The sequence below is a fragment of the Camarhynchus parvulus genome, chromosome 21 (assembly GCF_901933205.1).
Source record: "Camarhynchus parvulus chromosome 21, STF_HiC, whole genome shotgun sequence".
Classification (NCBI taxonomy): domain Eukaryota; kingdom Metazoa; phylum Chordata; class Aves; order Passeriformes; family Thraupidae; genus Camarhynchus; species Camarhynchus parvulus.
The window spans coordinates 48555-69778 of NC_044591.1; the positions used below are offsets into that span (position 1 = coordinate 48555).

Here is a 21224-nt window from a genome sequence, read left to right on the forward strand (position 1 = left end):
GAAAACACCCAGCAGCTCTGCCCTGCCCAGGCTCCAGCCCCCTCCCTCCTCATCTGCAGGGATCTTTAAGCCCCCTGGGAATGCAGGACACAGCAGACTGATCTATCCAGGGTTAAACCCCACCTCCTCATCCATCCTGCCTCTGCTCCCTGGCCTTGCATCCCTCAAAATGCATCTTTGTTGTGGTGGTACCAGTTGTGGGTTTCTCTGGGTCTGGATTGAAGGCACTGAGACAGTAGTTCATGTTCACACTCAGGTGTTTATTATTTCTTATCAGTAAAACAGTCTCACTGCTGTGAGTTCTGCAGCTTTTCATTAGAAGGCACAAAATGGCCAACAGTCTCTTGGTACAAGGGCTTTTCAGACTGAACTGTCCAATTAAGAGCTGACACCTGGATTATTTCCCCTTTTAACCCAATAACTGATCCCAGAGAGCCCCAATGCAGACTTTACTGCCCAATTACAAAATGCCACCCAAACCCATGAAGAAGAAACCCAGGACAACACCCTGTGCCCTCCATCTTGCTGCCATCCACAACACACTAAAAATCCCAAAACCTAAACTGGGAGAATGAGGCTGGGGAAGTATCAGTTTCTTTGGGTCTGGATTGAAGGCACTTGAGACAGTAGTTTTATGTTTGGACTCAGGTGTTTATTATTTCTTATCAGTAAAACAGTCTCACTGCTGTGAGTTGGGCAGCTTTCCATTAGAAGGCACAAAATGGCCAACAATCTCTTGGTACAAGGGCTTTTATTAATTAAGAGCTGACAATTTTATCATTTTATCTTTTATCAATTAAGAGCTGACACCTGGATTATTTTCCCTTTTAACCCAATAACTGATCCCAAAGAGCTGCAATGCAGACTTTTCTGCCCAATTACAAAATGCCACCCAAACCCATGGAGAAGGAGGAAGAAGAAGCATGAAGAAGAAACCCCAGGATAGAGTAGAAATTCTGGCTGGTTTTCCTGTCAAACCAAACACAGCAGAGTGCAGGGCCAGCTCAAACATCATTCTATTTTTCCAATCAGAGAGAAAAGTAGATGGAATGAAAGAAACCCAAACCTTGTCTCTCCCATTCCTCACTCACCTTCTGGTGCAGTCCCTCCACTTTGCTTTCCTGCTTGCTTTGGATCTGTGTCTCTCCCAGGACTGATTCCAGCTTCTCATTGTGCTCAACCAAACCCTCTTGTTCCTGCTCCAGTTTTTGCAGCTTGTGAAGGAGCTGGGAATTCCTGCCCTCCGTGCTCTCCATGGCTTCCCTGCACCTGCAAGCAAAACCCAGCATCACCAAGGCTGCAACTGCATCCCAACTGCTCCAGTGAGGAAAAGCCAAGGTTTTTCTCACGCTCTCCTGCTGGCTTGCAGTCTCACATCCAGCATGGCCTTATTTAGATGGGAATTAGGGGTGATGGGATCTACACAAGGGATGATGGGCAGGAAACAGGTCAGGCAAATTCAGCTGCTTGAGGTGGAGAACAGGCTTGGGAAGCTCAAGGGAAAAGGGTCAGAGGGCTTTTTGAAGAGGATCAGCTCCCCTTTCCTCCCTAAACCTGCCAGATGAGGTGCAGCACCTCCTGAGCAGGCACTGGGAGAACAAAGCTTTGAATTCCCTTAGAAATCCCTGTTTCCATATTTCTGGTTGAAAGGCAGGTGTTTTGGTGCACTCCTGGAGAGCAACCAAATCCAAAGAAAACTTCCCAGCGCCAAAACAGGTTTAAAAACAAAGGTTTTAAACAACATGATTTTTAAACAACGGGTTTTTTGTCTGTGGAGAGCCCCCAAAGCCCAACTCTCTTCTTTTAGGAAAGCAACAAACTGGAGGAAGTATCAGCATTAAACTGGAAGAAGTGATTCCTCACAACTGCATCTCCTCCAATTTTCCCCATTTGGGAGCAGAAGAACAAAGCCCTAAAGAGTATTTTAAACAATTCAATAATCAAATAATCCTGCAACAGAGAGCACCAGAGACACAGCACCAGGAACCAGTGGAAGTACAAGGGGTGAAGGATTTCTACACCTCTCACCTTTTGTGCAGAGTTTCCACACCCTGATCTCCATGTTCCTGATATGGGGCAGCTCTGCTGGCACCAGGGTCTCCATCAGCTCCTGCTTCCTCCTGTGTGCCCTGTGCCTGAGAGAAAATCAACATCAGCACAGAACTAGGATTGAGATCCCAGCATCCCAGCATGGATTGGGTTGGAGGGACCTTAAAGCCCATCCTGTTCCATGGGCAGGGACACCTTCCTCTATCTCAGGCTGCTCCAAGCCCCATCCAACGTGGCCTTGGAGATTTCCAGGGATGGGGCAGCCACAGCTGCTCTGGGGAAACTGTGCCGGGGCCTCACCACCCCCAGAGCCAGGAATTCCTTCCCCATATCCCCTCTGACCCTGCCCTCGAGGCAGTGGGAGCCATTCCCTGTGTCCTGTCCCTCCATCCCTTGTCCCCAGTCCCTCTCCAGCTCTCCTGGAGCCCCTTTAGGCCCTGCAAGGGGCTCTGAGCTCTCCCTGCAGCCTTCTCCAGGTGAAACCCCCAGCTTTCCCAGCCTGGCTCCAGAGCATCTCCTCAGAGCATCTCCTTGGTCTCCTCATCCAGCTCCAAGAGCTCCACATCTTTCCCACGTGAGCACAGTGTGACTCCAAGGCCACAGAAATAAAACACACGAGCCACACCAGCTCCATCTCTCGGCCCTAGGAGCCCCCCAGAACATCCAGGTTCCTACAGACAGCTAGGGGACCATGTCTTTCTGGAATGACAAAGAGGGAGCACCTGCAGTGAGGCCACTCCAAGTCCCTCTGGTGCTGGTGGCTCTGGCCTCTCGCTCCGCTGGTACTCACAGATCTCCTCCTTGAGCTGCTCCACCTGCAACACACAACACCTGCCCTGAGCTCTGCTGAACATTCCATTCTCATGTTTGTTATTCATGGATTACTGTTCCCTACCCTGAGGGATTGGTTGAGATCCTGTGGATGCTCCAGCTGCTGAGCGGCCTCAGATAAGGAGCAGCGGAAGTGGGAATGCTGCTGCTCCAATCCATTCAAGGATGAATTTCCTGAATTTGTTTCACTTCCTGACCTGTCCGATTCCAACTGCTCTTTCTGAGGACACTTTCCAGTGTCTTCCATCCATGGGATCACTGGAATTCCATTACCAGCAGCAGCTGTTCACAGTCACAGCTCACCCCAGGCCAACTGCCCAGCCTGTTCCTGCCCTACCCTTCATAACCCACAGGCAAGAAAACACCTTTCAGGACACAAGCTGCTGTAATTGGCAATAAAGCACATTTTCTACTTCTGTAAATTAAAAATTAGGGGGTTCCCAACTTCTGTGCCAACAGAATCCTAAGGAATAAAGGGAATTTGCTTTTAGCTTAACATGTGGCTGGAACTGATCTCAATCTGGCTACATTTTTTTCTTGTTCAGTGATCAAAATATATTATGTATATGATATGATCAAAAAATAATATGTATCTGTATGTTTTTTGTCTATATAGACATATATATTTTTATATTATATAATATATATAATTTTATATAATTTTATATATAAATATATAAATATATAATATATAAATTTTTATCTATAGAATATATAAAGTATATAAATAAATAAAATCTATAAATTTATATTTATATATTATATCTATATATAAATATATATAATATATAATTTTTTAAAAAATATTTTATTTCTACTCTTTTATGAGCTATACATACACTTGTGTATCCAGAATGACTGAAAGGAGCAATGTCCTACAACAAGGAAAACATTATTTGGAATAAAAAAATAACTTAACAGAGGGATTTGAACTAAGTTATGGTTTTTTGCAGCTCCAGAAAGAGACTGTGCTGTAAATACAAGGCTTGAGGAGACAGACATGGAAAAAGCAGCAACTTTTTTAAATGCAAAGAACAAAACTATAAAAAAAATCTGTGCTATAAAAAATACTCTAAAATTCTGAACATCTCAAATGGGAATAAATCCCATTCAAGATATGATCTGATAAACATTATTTGAAAAGTATCTTCTCAGAGATACTTATGTTAATTTAGCAATACTCATTTGACATAAGAGAACTGCAAGAGAGCCAAGAGCTCTCAGTGCTGGGATGGCAGAGGCTCTCAAAGGCTGATATAAGGAAATCAGGAGATAAGAACAGCAGTAGATTTTGTGCCAAATTACACATTTTAATAGGAAACAGACTCCTCTATCCCTTCCCTGTTGGCAACCTCATTAAGGAATTATCTGGTTGATAGTTCCTTAATTGCTCCTTAATTCTAGGTGGCATTTAGAGAATCCTGGCTGTATAACACCAAGCATTTAACTAATTGTAATGTAAAAAGCCATTCCATTAAGAGAACCCAGAGAAAATAAACAAATCAATCAATGTGGCTGAGTTAAAAACCAAAGGGGCTGAGAGGAATCAAAAATTAGCATAAATTTCTAATGGATTTCTAACCAGCTGCTGGGGGTTTTAGGCTAAACTTGGGTAAAGTGAACTCTTTAATCCAGCCCAGGGAAAGGCTCATGTGTTCCTTACTCTATTTACACACTTGAGTTGGGTTAACCCTGATCAGCAGGGAGCTGATCCCTCTCCATGGGCACAGGAAAATGTGTCCCAAAGTCTCCAAGCCACCACTCAGTCCCTCAGACTCCTCCTGCACTGAAGGAAGCTCCCAGAGCAGCATTCTGCCTAATTCCCGAATTTCACTGCTCTGTGAACCCTGCCACAGCCAAACTGCAGCTCTGAAAGACTGGGCACAGAACAGGGAGGGGAAAGGGGAAGGCAGGGCAGGTTTGGGAGCAGGGATGACTTCCAGGAGCCAGCCCAGGATTGTTGGCTTGGCTTGGTGGATGCTCACCAGCTCCAGGAATGCTTTCCTCTCCAGGTCGAGGGTCTGGACGCGCGCCCGCAGTGCCAGGATCTCCTTGTCCAGCCGGCTGTTGTGCTCCATGGCCCTCTGGAGCTCAGCCCTGTCTGGAGACAGCAGCACCACGGAATGAGCTGGGCACTGGCTTGGCCCTGCCTGCCCCACACTCCAAGCGTGGATTCCAGGCTGATCCCACACGTGGGAAAGGCGGGAGGCAGTATGGACATGTCCCACATCCACTGGGAATACATGGGAATACATCCTGCATCCACCAGCAGCACATCCCACATCCACTGGGAATACATCCCACATCCACTGGGAGCACATGGGAATACATCCTGTATCCACTGGGAATACATGGGAATACAGCCTACATCCACTGGGAATACCCCAGAGACAAACCAAGCATGAAACCCTTACTCACATTTTGGAAAGCCTTGCGTTCATCCAGCACCTCACCAAGCACAGACTTCCCTGCTACAATCCATGGGAGCCCCAGGCTGGAGCCTGCCCTGCTCCAGAGTCAGCGCTGGAGCTGCCACATCACTGATCCCATCCCTGGGGACTGTCATTGATCCCACCCAGCACGGGCAGGGAAGGGCTGGGAATGGTGGGACTGGAGATGGAGAGGAACTGATAGGGCTGGAGAGGGGCTGAAGGGGCTGGAGAGGGGCTGGCAGGGCTGGAAATGAGCTGGTGGGGCTGGAAATGAGCTGGTGGGGCTGGAGAGGGGCTGAAGGGGCTGGAGAGGGGCTGAAGGGGCTGGAGAGGGGCTGCTGGAGCACGAAATGAGCTGCTAGGGCTGGAGAGGAGCTTCTAGAACTGGAAATGAGCTGCTGGGGCTGGAGAGGGGCTGATGGGGCTGGAGAGGGGCTGCTGGAGCAGGAAATGAGCTGCTGGGGCTGGAGAGGAGCTTCTAGAACTGGAAATGAGCTGCTAGGGCTGGAGAGGAACTGATGGGGCTGGAGAGGAGCTTCTGGGGCTGGAGAGAAACACTCAGGTCCTTGTGCTGTGTGTGAGCACCAAGGGGAGCCCCAGGACCTGCAATCCTGCTCTAAACCTGCCCCAGATGGTGCCAGCTTCCTCAAGGTAGTTGGTCCCTGCAAAGGCACACGGGGCTGGAGTCACCTCACCCCAGCTGCTGCTCTCCAATGAAATTCTGCATCACAGATTTGAGGACAATGCAAGGAACCCCCCAAAAGAGCATCTAAGGACATTTTCCATGGGCATTTCACTCCAAGAGCAGCTTTACCACATGTCCCTCCAGAAAACTGTTTATTTCTACAGTCAGAAATTATAAAAAAAATTCTACTAATAAATAACATTTCAGGGCTGGTCAACAGTTATTTCAAGAAGGAGGTAAAGGGAATATTCTCAGCCAGGACAATGTACCCAGTCACTTCCCCACTGCTGCACTTGCTAAGGATCCTGTGGAGGCAACATCCCAAACTGCACCTGGAGAACCTTGGGATAAGAGGTCCAGCTCTGCTAACTAACCCTGTGCTCATGGTAATTCAGCTACTCTGCTTCCAGGCCAAGTCATCACTCCCTCTCCATGCCCTCCCAGGGCAGAAAGCGCTCCCTGGAGAGGAGATAGGAAATTCCCAGGGATAGGAAATTCATCCAGACTGTGCAGCTGCATCACAGATCAGAGAAGCCCAGTGTCAAAATTAATAGATTTGTGACTGTTAACTGTGGCGTTGGGTCCCCAGGATGAGGTGAGAGATGAAAATCTGACTCCATGTTCTTATAAGGCTGAAATTATATTATATTATATTATATTATATTATATTATATTATATTATATTATATTATATTATATTATATTATATTATATTATATTATATTATATTATATTATATTATATTATATTATATTATATTATATTATATTACATTACATTATATTACATTATATTACATTATATTACATTATATTACATTATATTACATTATATTACATTATATCATATCATATTCTATTCTATTATTACTATGCTAAAACTATACTAAAGAAAGAGAAAGGAGACATCAGAAGGCTCAACAAGAATGAAAAATAAAAACCCATGACTGACTCAGAGACTCTGACACAGCTGGCTGTGATTGGCCATTAAATAAAAACAATTCACACGCTGGATAAACAATTCTCCAAATCACATTCCAAAGCAGCAAAACAGGGAGAAGCTGAAGCTTCTCATCTTGCCAGGAGAAGAAATCCTGGTCTAGGGATTTTTCAGAAAATATCATGGTGACTGTTAAGGACTGTATTCCCACCTCCTAGGGAGCAGGCTGACTCCTGGCATTGATTTCCCACATTCCAAGCAGAGAGGACAGAGTGGCCACCAGAGCAGCACTTACCTGCTCCACTCTGCTCTTTGCTTTGTGCATCCAGCCCTTCTGCCACCCTCTGGATCTCTTCCTGGGACACCACCAGCCTCTGTGGGGCCTCATCCAGATCTCCCACATCTCCTGCAGGCGATGCTTGCTCCCCCTCCAGCTCTTCCCTGCAGAACTGAAGCACAAGGGTTAATGTGCCAATGGAAATGAAGAACCCTCATTTGGTGGTGATGTGACCAAGGCAGAGCTGTTTGTCACCACCTCCACACCGGTCCCATTGGAAAATGTGGATTTCCTCATCTCCAAAATGTGGATTTCCTCATCTCCAGTGCCAGTTCTGGGACAAACCAACGTCAGGAGATGCCCACCAGGCAGCCCTGCCCCAAAATGTGAGGTGCTCCCCTCATGAAGGGATTATTTCCCACCCAGGCTGGGCACAGTGTGAGGATGGGGCTGTGACACTGTTTGGGCTCTGGGTTTTTTACTCTAAACCTGGTAAAAGCCTTCCCAATGTGCTTAAGGACAAGCCTGAAATGAGGGAGAGCAGAGTAACACTGGGAGACTCACAATCCTGGGGTCATAGAAGGGCTTGGAATGGAAGGGACCTTAAAGCCCATCCTGTTCCACCATGGCAGGGACACCTCCCACTGTCCCAGGCTGCTCCCAGCCCTGTCCAGCCTGGCCTTGGGCACTGCCAGGGATCCAGAGGCAGCCACAGCTGCTCTGGGCACCCTCACAGACAAGAATTCCTCCCCCATTCCCCTTTGCCCTGTCCCTCCATCCCTTGTCCCCAGTCCCTCCCCAGCTCTCCTGGAGCCCCTTCAGGCACTGCAAGGGGCTGTAAGGTCTCTCCAGAGCCTTCTCCAGGTGGACACCTCCAGCTCTGCTAGCTTGGCTCCCAAGGGGCTCAGAGTATCTCCGTGGCTTTGCTCCATCACCTCCTTCCTGTGCTGGGGATCCCAGAGCTGGAGCAGCAGTGCTGGGGGAGCCTTTTCAGAGAGGAGCAGAGTCATGGTGCTGTTTGGCTTTGGGGTGCAAACACACACTCCCGGCTCACGTGCAGCTTTCAATCCGCAAGAACTCCCAAATCCATCCTGCAGGGCTGCTCTCCATGAATTCCTCCCCCAGCCTGTGCTCATTCTCACACTGCCCTGACCCAGGCACAGGGACTTGAACTCCAAGAGCTTCCCTGGACATCTCCACATCCCTTTTTTGTGGAGTTACACATTCCTGCTGCACTGCATCTGCACTGAAGGGGTCCCAAGGCTCAGCACCTTGGCTGCCATTGATATTTGGCACTTCAGAGGGTGGGTGAGCCAGCACATGCCATGAATCCAGAAGGTATTTCCATATGGATATCTCAGGGCTGACCACACAGAGAGGCAGGTTTGTATCCCGCCTTTCTGCTTTCCTGGGGATGCAATAAAACAATCAATTCTGCTTGAGCAGTCTGGTTAAAAGCTGAATTCATCCCTGAACCAGACAGGAACGTGTCCAGCCCTCGATTCCAAGAGTGGAACAGGCCAGCTGGGAACAAGCAAGGCCACACATTCCAGTAAACAGAGCAAGAGGAGCAATTAACACCTTGACCTGTGACACTAATGGTTCTGCAAAACAAGTGGGATGCTCCCGGGAACAATGGAGTGTTTAATCAACAGTTTGTGCTCCGAAGGCACAGACAGGAATGACATCACCGGGGACAGTAATCGGTCCTGTCAGGGAGACAGTTTTCCGGGAAAATACATCTCCAATGTGTCCTTCACCTGATTAAACAGAAAGGAACAAGAGAAAGGGCCCTGACCCCTATTTGAGGTCTTGTTCCCTCCTCAGGCTTGGGACCTCAGGGGACAAACAGCAGCTCCTGGAATCCCAGAGCATTCCTGGACTCCAGTTCCACAGAGACATGGCTGTAAGTCATGAGTAGGTGGAAAGTGATGGCCTTGGAACCATAGCATCAGAATATCCTGAGCTGAAAGAGACCCACAAGGATCATCCAGTCCAGCCCTGCACAGACACCCCAACAATGCCAGCCTGTCCCAACCCTCTGGAGCTCTGGCAGGGGCTATGCCCATTCCCTGGGGAGCCTGGGCAGTGCCCAGCACCCTCTGGGGGAAGAACCTGAAATCCAACCCAAACCCCCCTGGCCCAGCTCCAGCTGCTCCCTCATGTCCTGGCCCTGCTCACAAAGAGCAGAGGCTGCAGCCCCCAGTGAGATCTGCCCTCAGCATCCTCTGCTCCAGCTGAACCCAGAGAAAGTCATTCCCACCCACTGAAGATCCTTACACCAAACACATCACAAACTCCTAAACACAGGACTACAAATAACCCATTTCACTGTCCCTGTGCAGATGTGGGAGTAAATCAAGTGCAAAAGGTGAGAATTAAGAAAGGCATTGGCTTAGAATCCTGGAATCCCAGACTGGTTTGGGGCTGGAAGTGATCTTAAAGCTCATCCCATCCCACACCCTACCATGGGCAGGGACACCTTCCTCTATCCCAGGCTGCTCCAAACCCAACCTGGCTTTGGATGCTTCCAGAGAAGGAGCAGCCACAGCTTCCCTGGGCAACCTGTGCCAGGGCCTCCCCACCCTCACAGCCAGGAATTCCTTCCCAATATCCAATCTAGACATATTCTGCCAGTTTGAAACCATTCTGCCAGTTTGAAACCATTCCATTCCATTTTCCTTGTAATCCTTTCAAGCATTTCACACCCGGCACTCCACAGGGGCCTCAGAGAAAGAAGAAACAATTTTCATTGCAGAAATTTCCCAAAAATATTCCTTTCCCACAGCTCAGAGGCAGGCAGAGCCAGGGAGCAGGAGGTACCTGGAGCCCATCCATGCTGCTGTGGGATCCCAGCCGTCCCAGCAGCGCCGCCCGCTCCACCAGGAGATAGGCCACCTGTTCACTGGCAGCACTGCAGGAGATCTGGGACAAACCTTCCTGCTCCAGCATCTCCTCCACCTCCTTCAGCTGGCTTTCTGCAAGGCAAGGCAAGACAAGGCTGGTGTAAGTCTCTGTATGAAGTTGTCACGGACATCTTTTATGAAAAATCCTTTCCTTAGGATTTTTCCTCCTGAGAAGCTGAGAGGCCTCAGGAACAAAATGTAAACAATGGTTATCTGCTGCTGTGGAATGCAACAGGTGCATCTGTGATTGGCTCATGTTGGTTGTTTCTAATTAATGGCCAATCACAGTCAGCTGGCTCAGACAGAGAGTCCAAGCCACAAACCTTTGTTATCATTCTTTCTTTCTTTTTCTATTCTTAGCTAGCCTTCTGATGAAATCCTTTCTTCTATTCTTTTAGTATAGTTTTAATATAATATATATCACAAAATAATAAATCAAGCCTTCTGAAACATGGAGTCAGATCCTCGTCTCTTCCCTCATCCTCAGACCCCTGTGAACACAGTCACACAAAGTTTCCCTCATCTGCCTCACAATTGTCATGAAAGGGACACAGATTGAGGACCACTGAAGAAAAAGGACCTGAAATTCTTCTCTTGTTGGAGAAAGTTGCTTGGCAAGGCCCTGAGGCCTGAGCACAGCTTCTGGCATTGCTGAGCTATTGTTCACAGGTGTTTGCTGTATGCTACACTGAGCCCAGGAAAGGAAAAAAGGGGCACTCTGCCCTTTCTGCAACAATGGCCCTGGAATTTCTCCACCTCTGACTTAGCTGGGCTTCTCCTGAGGTAGTTTTGGTGGTCCCCACAGAAGACCCCTCACCAGAGACACAGGACATGGAGAGCTCTGGCCAAGCCTGTCCCTCACTGTCATGTGTGGATGCCATGGGACAGAGAGAGAGAAACGACCAGCATTTATCACAGCAGCTTGGGAGAATTTTTGGGGAGTTCTAAGGATGTGATAACTTGTTAAGTACAAACAACCAGCAGGTGTTGTTTTTCTACTTCATCTTTCTGCTCTTCTCAAGGATGGTGTATGAGGAAGGTGTTTTTGTTAATGAGCCAATCAAATAGAATCTATCATATCACTCTATAAAAACCATGTGGTTCTCTTGAATAAAACCTTCTTTACTCTTTCTACAACCCTGCCTCTCACCTGTCCCTGTGTCACTATAAAAACTGTGTGGTTCTCTTGAATAAAACCTTCTTTATTCCTTCTACAATCCCTGCCTCTCACCTGTCCCTGTGTCACTATAAAAACTGTGTGGTTCTCTTGAATAAAACCTTCTTTATTCCTTCTACAATCCTGCCTCTCACCTGTCCCTGTGTCACTATAAAAACTGTGTGGTTCTCTTGAATAAAACCTTCTTTACTCTTTCTACAATCCTGCCTCTCACCTGTTCCTGTATCATTTGTTCCTCTGTCACTATAAAAAGAGTGTGGTTCTCTTGAATAAAACCTTTTTTACTCTTCCTACAATCCTGCCTCCTGCTTGTTCCTGTGTCATTATAAAAACCGCGTGGTTCTCTTGTATAAAACCTTCTCCACTCTTTCTACAATCCTGCCTGTTCCTGTGCCATTCCCAGCCCCCAGTGACACCCAGGCACTGATTTAGCCCAGGCCCAGCACAAGCACATCCCCAGGCTCCAATCGATCCCATGTTTCCACTCCGCGCTCGCAGCCGGCTCCATCCAGTCCTGGATGGAAAACACCCTGAGGTTCCCCAGGCTCTTCCCCAGGGAGACAGAGCCCAGCCTGCTCAATGCAGGGTCAAACAGGGCTCCCCAGCAGCTTCCTGCTGCAGCAGAGCAAACCAGGCTGTTTGCAGGATCCAAGCTGCTCCCTGTGCCTCGGGAAGAGCCCATGGATCGCACTAAACTGAACCTGGCAGCCTCCTGCCGTGGTTTTGCCAAATGCCAGCTAAAATGAACAGAAATTGCTCTGGTTTATGCCCAGGATGGGATCTCCTGTGCCCTGAACCACCTTCACCTGCCAGTGCCCCCCCTTGTCCCCAGCCTGCTCGACTAAACTGAACCCCTGTAGGAACAATGGGGGTAGGACAGTGGGGACGGATGGAGGAGACCAGAAATCTCTGAAGCCAGGGCTTGGAACTTGGGGTTTATTGCAAAGGGCCCTGTTTGGAGCTGCCAGGCACAGCTCAGAGCAGGCCCAAAAAAGAGAGAGAGATAGAGTGGTAAGAGGACGAGAGAGAGCGAGAGAGAGAGAGAAGAATAAAAGCAAGAGGGAAAGAGAGCAAAGCTCCCATTACAATACAACAAATCTTCTGTGCTGAATATTCTGATTCTCACTAACCAATTTAGTACAAGATACAAATCCTAGAGCATTTACATACAGCCTATAAGAATCATTACATTACCATACTGTGTTACATTTTAAACCCTAAAAACTCCTCTTTCTGCTAAGCTGGCAGGGTCTGCTCTGACCCTTGGACCTGCCTGCAAGCAGAGGGTGTTGTTTAATCCAATTCAGTTGGCCACACCATTGTTTTCCAGTTGTTCAGTAACTACGGGATCTCAAAGTTTGCTTTCATTTCAATCTGGCTTATAGTTTCTATATTCTCAAAATCTTTTGCCAGGCAATCATATTTATAAGACTTTCCTGTTTCACCTTCCCCAACAAACCCCAAGCTGCCTGGCAGCTTCCTCCCATGGTTTTGCCAAATGCCAGCTAAAATGAACAGAAACTGCTCTGGTTTATGCCCAGGATGGGACCCCCTGTGCCCTGAACCACTTTCACCCACCAGTGCCTGCTATAGTAACTTTTTTGAGCTAGGTCTAATTAAGCTTTTGGAGGCCTGTAACACACCCAAAATAGCTCAGCTACCTTTGGAGGCATAAAAATTAGCACGATGGCTTCTGTTGCAGTGTTGGAAACAAAAAGGTTTTTAATAAAAGGCAAAATAACAAACAGAGAAAACTGAGCTAAGTGCTCGACAGTCTTGCTCTTAGTAAAACACCTAACAAAAGCAGTTAGTTTTGTTGTTCACTCCTTTTTCAAGTTAATTGCTTAAACAAAACTTTTTAACTTCTGTCCAATTAGCTATCCTTAAGTTTAAAGTGAAGTCCCCTAAGCCTATGAAGTAGCTTTTTTCACCTAAATGAAAAATAAAACCTTCTAAGCTTCTTTCCTTTTTAAGGAGACAAAAAATAGTTTTGTCACTCCCTCAACAAAAGATACACTCCTAGAAGTGTCTCCCTTGTCCCCAGCCTGCAATGCAGGATGAAGTGGCATCATTTTAGATCCCAGACATATTCCAGAGGCTGGAGAGGAAAAAGGATTTGTGCGGATGAGGGGGCTCTGCCCACACAGCACAGGTTACCTATGAGTAAACTCTACTGACTCCTTACAAACCCCTTCCCTCCTCCATCCAGTGTTTGGGAAAAGCCAACCCCTGCCCCAGGCACTGTCACACAACAGCTCCCCTGGCATCTCCTACCTCTGTCCATGCTTGTTTGGAAGCAAATTTTATATTAATATTTGTATTTTCCTACCCCAGGAATACTCAGAGAAACAGCAGCCACCTCGCCCCACCACAGCCCCGCTGGGTGTGTTTAACCAGCCCAGCTGTTACAACAAACAAGCTCAGCCCATGACTGTGTCTTCTTTTTATTCCACTTTTTAAATAAATCCAGGCAGCTCCCCTGCACTGTGTTTCAGTGCACTGCAGTTGTTTTTCAGGAAGGCTTTTGGGAGCACCATCGATCTGCCCTCCAACAACACCCGGCGCGTTCAGCGAGAGCATCACAAACGGATCAGGAACTGCCTGCAGGGAAGGAAAAATGTCACTCTGGGCAGAAGTATCAGATGAGGTGACAGCTCAGCTCAGCCCAGGTCAATGGCCCAGCATCAGCAGCCTTGGCTGCTCCCTGTAGGAGCTGTGAGCCCAGGATGGGCAGGAGGCAAATGTGCGAGTGAATATTTACTTTTGATCTTCAAAAGCTGCTCAGTGTCAGTCAGCAGCACTGGCTGTCCTCAGGAGGGCTGGAGAGAGACACAGGGATGCAGCACAGAACCCTGAGAGACCTGGAGCAGCCCTTTGGGGTTGTGCAGCATCTCCAGCACAAGAACATCCAGCCACTCCACACAAGACATGGCCAGGGGGATTGTTTTATGAAAAGGCTGACCTAGAACCATGGAACCACAGAATATCCTGAGCTGGAAGAGACCCACAAGGATCATCCAGTCCAACCCCTGGCCCTGCACAGACACCCCAACAATCCCAGCCTGTCCAAACCCTCTGGAGCTCTGGCAGCCCCAGGGCTGGGACCATTCCCTGGGCAGCCTGGGCAGTGCCAGCACCCTCTGGGGAAGAGCCTTTCCTGAGCTCCAGCCCAAACCCCCCTGGCCCAGCTCCAGCCCTTCCCTCATGTCCTTTCTCTGTTCCCACAGAGCAGAAATAAAATCCTCCTCCAGAGGAGCTGCAGCCTGGGATGAGCTCTGCCCCCAGCTTACCCTCAGCCTTCTCTGCTCCAGCTGAACAAACCTGGATAAAAGGACCAGTCACTCAATAAAGTGCTCTACAAGGATCCCAAAACACCTCAGTGCTGGCACCTCTCCTTGCAGGTGACAGCCCAGAGGGGAGCAGGGCTTCCAGATTCTTTAATTATCCACACACATCCCAGGATAGCAACCAATGCCAGCAACGAGTCAACAACAAGTCCTGAACCTCAAAATCTGAGTGATATCCCAAAAAAAATCCCTCCAGAAACACCAAAGCCACACAACCCCCTCAGGGACAACACTGGACAGCAGCCAGCAATGCCTCCTGGATACATGACAAGGACAGATCCATGCACAGGGATCTCAGCTGCCACTCCAGGGGCACTCATTGCTCCACAGCCTCAGGAACCCCTGAGGAACGGAGGAAGCCCAGAGGAGCAGAACCAGCAGGAGGAAACGACCACGTTCAGCTTTGGGGACATTCTGTGTCTCTCCTGACACCTCGTGGAAAGGGAGAGAACCAGGAATGGAGTTTTCTGCCACAGCCAGGCTCCCAAGAGCTCATTATTCATTTCAGGCTTTGCAAGCAGCCTTTTCACCACAAACCACAGCACATTTTTAGGTAAATCCATCTATTGGAAAGTCACACCACCAGATGTGCTCCCTGAAAACCCAACTGATGCTCAAAATTTCCCCCAAACTCCTGTATTTGCTGCCCCAAAGCCTGAATCACAAAGAAACTCTTAAAGTTGTGCCGTCACCCCAAATTTTATCTTAGGACCAGGACAACACAACTCACTAGAGTTAATGGTGACATGGGCTATGAGCACCACTGAAAGTGCAACAGAAGACTGAAGAAAATCAAGAATTAAACCCAGCAAAAGTGACCCTAGAGTCTGAAAATAAATTATTTCAAGTTAAATAAGTGAAATAATTTGTTTAAACAGAATTACTGAAGCTCTGAGGGGCCCTGAGCAACTTGGTCTAATGGAAGGTCTCCCTGCCCATGGCTGGGGGTGAAATTGGATGAGCTTCAAGGTCTCTTCCAACCAAAACCATCCTGGAATTCCATGACAATGAACACCCGAGTTCTGAATCATCAGAACAAACAATTCCTGTCCTCCTCATTGTTTTAAAAGATGTGGGGTTTGTGTAAACCAAAGCCAAGAGCAAATTCTCACCACTGACTTGGTGGGAGCGAGAGATAATTTAGAGCACCATCAATTCTGGTTTTCAAACAGCCTCTGGACAACAGAGCTACATGGAGAACCTGCCAAACTCCCTGAATAAAGGCAGCAAAAGCAGGCAAGAACCTCTAAATCAATTACAAATCTGTTTGAACAGCTCATTAACACTTTAGGAACTTCTCAAGCAACCACTGAGAGCTCCCCAAAAAACACTGCTGGGCTCTCCAAGAAGCTTTCCAGAGCCAAACACCTGCCAGTGCATTCCCAGGGAAGGGGAAGGGATTACCCTGCTGCAGCTGTAGCTGGGCCAGCTCCAACCTGAGCTGCTCGTTCTCCTTCTCATACTCAGAGGCAATGGCATCCCTCTCTTCTGTCAGGGCACGGACGTGGCCCACGTAGCTTTCCACCTGCAACAAAGAAAACCCTGCTGCTCCCATATCTGCTGGCACTTCCAGGGAGCCAGCAGCACAAAATGTTCTCCACTGTGGCATTCACATCCTCTGGAAAAATCCCTTCGCTCAGGATTTTTCTCCTGGTGTGAAAAATGCACGTTTTATGATTGGCTTTTGGCAAATATTCAAGTGAATATTATATGTGTTGTGTTAGAAAGTTATGCTGTGTTAATTTTCTTAAGTGGTGGGTTAAATATAGTTTTAGGTTATAACATAATGTTAAAATAGCAACTATGTAAGATACTTTTTTTAAAGAGAGGAATGAGGTACTTGCACCGAGACAGCAGCCACAGGACACCTGAATCTTTCAGAGAAAGAGAATTTATTGCCCCATTATCAGGAGAAACGAACTTCTTCCCACCTCGCTCAGTCCTGAAGATGCTGTCAGGATTCAGAGGAAGAAGCTGACACTGCCCAGACAGAATCCTGTGTTTGAATGGAATTTATGCATCATGGATGAGGTGTATGAATATGCAACAGGCTGTTGCTTTTAAGGGTTAATCCTCTGTTAACATGGGTCCTTTTCCCGCTCATTTTGCCCAGAAAGAGGTACCCGGACTGTCCATAACTCTTTGTTTTCATTGTCTCATATTGTCCTAATCCAAATTGCCCAAATTATTATTACTCTAATTATATTACTATTTTTATAACCATTTTATTACTATTAAACTTTTAAAATTTTAAAAACATGTGATTGGCGTTTTTCACACCTGGCAAGCTGAGAAGCCTCAGAGAAAAGGAAAACAATTCTTATCTCATTTGCTTCTCCTGTGTTGTGCTCATGTGGAATGTGTTTGGAGATTGTTTACCCACAGGTGATTGTTTCATTGGTTTCATGTGAGTTGTTTTTCACTCTTTGGCCAATCAGGGCCAAGCTGTGTTGGGGCTCTGGAAAGAGTCAGGAGTTTTCATTAGTATCTTTTTAGCATTCTGGAAGTATCCTTTCTGTATTCTTTAGTATAGTATAGTTTAGTATTCTTTAATATAATACAGTATCATAAAGTAATAAATTAGCCTTCTGAGAACATGGGAGTCAGATTCATCATTCCTCCCTGCCAAGGGGATCCCTGCAGATACAATACTCCACCCCATCATACTCACAGGATAACCTCAAATATTTACAGTGTGTCTTATGCCTTTGGAACGCCTGGGAATGGTAAAACTTTGACTGGGAGGTCAGGAGGCCCTGCAGCTATGGGGGTGCTGGGTTGTGGGGAGCTCTGAGGGAGCTGCTGGGCTCACCAGGTGCTTTTTGATGCCCAGTATGAGAAAAGGTCAATTAGGTGAGAGGCAATATTTTGTCCTCTATTGAGGAAATTAGTTATGCTTAGGCGGTGGATTAAAGGGTTAAAGTATCCTAGGGATGTGGAGAAGTTTGAGAGAGGGGTTTGTTTTGTAAGGAGGTGTGTTTGGGCTATTTTTGAAATTTCTAGGCTAAAGTGATGCCTAGGGCTGTTACAGCTAGGGCAGTTATTTTAATGGAAAGTGGTGTGGTTGTTGGAGGGGTTTTGTGGGGATGAGGAATGGGAATTTAAACTCCAAGTTCTCAGGGGCAGCAGCGTGGTAATGACACACCTGCACAGAGGGGGGATTGGAAAAAGGCCTGGGTGGTTAACCCGGGGGTGTTCCAGAAGCACTGAGGTTGGAAAAGGCTCCCAAGTGTCCAACCTGTGCCAAAACTCTATCTTGTCACCAGACAGAGCACTGAGTGCCACGTCCAGTCGCTCTTTGGACACCTCCAGGGATGGGCACACCATCAGTGCCCTGGTCAGCCACAAACAATGCCTGACAACTTTTTCAGTGAAGAAATTCCTCCTCATGTCCAACCTGAATCTCCCTGGGCACAACCTGAGCCCGTTCCCTCTGCTCCTGCCCCTGTTCCCTGGGAGCACAGCCCGACCCCCCGGCTGTCCCCTCTGGCAGGAGTTGTGCAGAGCCACAAGAGCCCCCCTGAGCCTCCTTTTCTCCAGGCTGAGCCCCTTCCCAGCTCCCTCAGCCCCTCCTGGTGCCCCAGCTCCGTTCCCTGCCCGGCCCAGGCCCAGCCGGGCCCGCTCTCCGGCCCTTACGTCTCTCATGTCCTGGGCCCGCCGCCGCTCCAGCTCTCCCAGCCGGGTCTCCGCTCTCCGCAGGAGCCGCCAGGCCAGACCCAGCTGCTCCTCGGCCGGGGCGGCGGGGTCGGCGCCCTCGGTCCGCAGCCAGCGCCGGATGGTGTCCGCCGGCACCGGGGGCTCCGCCTGCGGGGCGCCCAGAGGGGCCGTGAGACACGGGGGGCCGCGGGCACCCCGATCCCCTTGGGGTACCCCGATCCCCTTGGGGTAGCACCGAGCCGACCCCCCGAACCCCCCCCGGGCCGGCACTGCCAACACCCCGAGCCCCCCCGGGCCGGTCATGAGGCTACACCGGGCACCCACCGGGGCCGCGTCCATGCAGCGGGACGGGCCCGCGGCGCCATGGCAACAGGCCACGCCCCCAGCAGCTCTGCACTGAATGGGTCGCGAGGCCACGCCCCCAGCGCCTCACGTGTGGCCGGGGAGGCCGCGCCCCCGCCACGCCCCCTCCTCGTTCAGTGGCGCCCTCTGGCGGCCGAGAGCGGGAACAGCGCCCCAGGGGTCACCTAAAGTTCTGATTTTCTTTTAAACCACGCGGGAATGTGAAGGGGAAAAGGACAAGTACATGGAACCAAGGGAAGGGAGAGGGAGAGAAAAGAGACAAGAGACAAGGAGGAAGAGAAGGAGATCTTTAGGGAGACCTTAGAGACAATGCCAGTTCCTACAAGGGACTCCAAGAGAGCTGGAGATGCACTTTACACAAGGACATGGCGTGCCAGGACAAGATGGGACGGTTTCCCACTGCCAGAGGGCAGGGTTAGGTGGGATATTGGGAAGGAATTCTTCCCTGTGAGGGGGGAGGCCCTGGCAAGGGCTGCCCAGAGGAGCTGTGGCTACCCCATCCCTGGAAGTGTTCCAGGACAAGTTGGACAGGGCTGGAACCTCAGCCAGTGGAAGGTGGAATGAGATAACCTTGAAAGCCCCTTGAAAGCCAAAGATGACCCCATGAGACTGAGGAAATGAAGAGCTAAGTAGCTCCACCCTGCAGAAGCAACTCACTGGCTGAAGACACCTCACAAGGGCATGGCAAAGAAAGGAATAGACTGGGACATGGCAGAGTGCAGGGAGGACCTTCCCCTGAGCCCTCCGAGATCCTCAGGAAGCAATGGACAGATCCTGGATTTGCAGGAGCCACTTCCAACTTGGGTACCACAGCCAGCAATCCCAGAGTGCCAGGGTGGGAGCACTGCTGGGCTGGGTTCAAGCTCCCACAGGGAACAGGAGCATCCCTGATCCCGAGGGATGGGGATGGCTGTGGCTCAGTTTGAGCCTGGGTGGGGATGGCTGTGCCTCAGTTTGAGTCACACACAAATCACAGAATTTCTAGGTTGGAAGAGAACCTTTAAGACCACCGAGTCCAACCCATGTTCTAACACCTCAACTAGATCATGGCACCAAGTGCCAGATCCAGTCTTTTTTTAAACACATCGAGGGATGGCGACTCCACCACCTCCCTGGGTAGATGATTCCAGTATTTGACCACTCTTTCTGTGAAAAACTTCCTCCTTAATTCTAGCCTGTATCTCCCTTGGCTGTGCCTCGGTTTGAGCCTGGGGAACCTCCCCAAGCAGCACTTCACACAGAGGGGCAGACACAAGGCTGGAAGCCCACAGTGTGTTCTCAAGTCCAACGAAACCCCAAGATTCTCACTGCCCCAGTGTGCTCCTCAAAAAGCTCAGATTATTCCTCACCTTCCCAACCACCTCTGAGGAACTCCAGGACACTCTGAAGACAGTGCTGGTGGCATTTCTTGTCCCAACGCTCCTGCAAGGCCATGTTCAACCTACACAAGTTTTACATTCTCACCCCTTGCTGTCTACAGAGGCTCCAAACTAACACAAGAGAATTCCCAGACTGTTCATTCCCACCAGTTACCTACTGGGAAATAAGACAGGCAATTCTTGGAGCTTATTCACCTTCTTTATCAGTCCTGGCCACAGGTAAGTTGTGCATTCCTTCTCCTGACTCAGTTTCCAACTGGATCTCTCCTCTCCTGACCAACCTGGACTTCTCCCATCACTGATGGCATCCACTGATCCCATCCTCGTGCTCTTTCCTTGCTCTTCTGGCTTTATTTTCCTCGTTTGCTGAGCACCCCTCACTTTCAGAGCATTGGTGTCATTACAAAATCACCCCATGGTTTTACCCAGAGCACAGCCTCACCTCTGGAAATGTTTCCAGAATTCCCATGTGCTGCTGTCCTTTTCAGGACCCCAGGGAATTTATTTGGAGGACAGAGGACAGATTTGATTTGTCTCTGCCCATGAGCAGACACACAGTGGCCAGGAGAGGAGCTGCTGTTAAGTTTCTTGCAGGCATGAGGAACTTTGAAGTTGATAAATTGAAGTCGGTAACTTGAGCCTTGGTTGGTTCAAGGAGGGTTTAGATAAAACCAGGAACATTCCAGTTCTAAATTCCAGTTCTAAATCCACACAGCCAAGAGGAAGCTTCCCCTTCCAGGGGCAATCAGAGAATCATGGAATCACTGATCCTGGAAAAGCCCTCCAAGGTCACTGAGTCCAACCATTCCCCAGCAGTGCCACGTTTACCCCACACCCTGTCCCCAGGTGCCACATCCACACTTGTTTTTGAACACTTCCAGAGATGGGGACTCCACCACCGTGCTGCACAGCCTGTGCCAACACCTGAACACTTTTCCATGATCAAATTTCCCAATATCCAACCCTGACCCTCCCCTGGCACAGCCTGGGGCTGTTTCCTCATCCTCTCCCTTGCTCCCTGAGAGCAAACCCCAATCCCCTCTGGCTGTCCCCTCCTGGCAGGAGCTGTGCAGAGCCACAGGGCCCCCCTGAGCCTCCTTTTCTCCAGGCTGAGCCCCTTTTCTGCTCCCTCAGCCTCTCCTGGTGCTCCAGCCCCTCCCCAGCTCCGTTCCCTTCTCAGGA

The 21224-nt window shown here is 49.0% G+C and overlaps 1 protein-coding gene across 1 annotated transcript in view; it reads right to left on the reverse strand.

Moving 5' to 3' along the window:
• Nucleotides 1-18652, reverse strand: part of CCDC30 (coiled-coil domain containing 30) — a 36522-nt gene extending 17870 nt beyond the window's left edge. Inside the window, exons 1-9 of the mRNA XM_030963845.1 lie at nt 18625-18652; nt 18280-18447; nt 16048-16168; nt 10037-10191; nt 7232-7385; nt 4866-4981; nt 2772-2864; nt 2029-2135; nt 1092-1269 (exon numbers count right to left, since the gene is read on the reverse strand). Of these exons, the coding sequence (XP_030819705.1) occupies nt 1092-1269; nt 2029-2135; nt 2772-2864; nt 4866-4981; nt 7232-7385; nt 10037-10191; nt 16048-16168; nt 18280-18447; nt 18625-18639 (1107 nt within the window). The 5' untranslated portion in view covers nt 18640-18652. The remainder of the gene's footprint in view (nt 1-1091; nt 1270-2028; nt 2136-2771; nt 2865-4865; nt 4982-7231; nt 7386-10036; nt 10192-16047; nt 16169-18279; nt 18448-18624) is intronic.
• Between the last annotated feature and the right edge of the window lie 2572 nt (nt 18653-21224).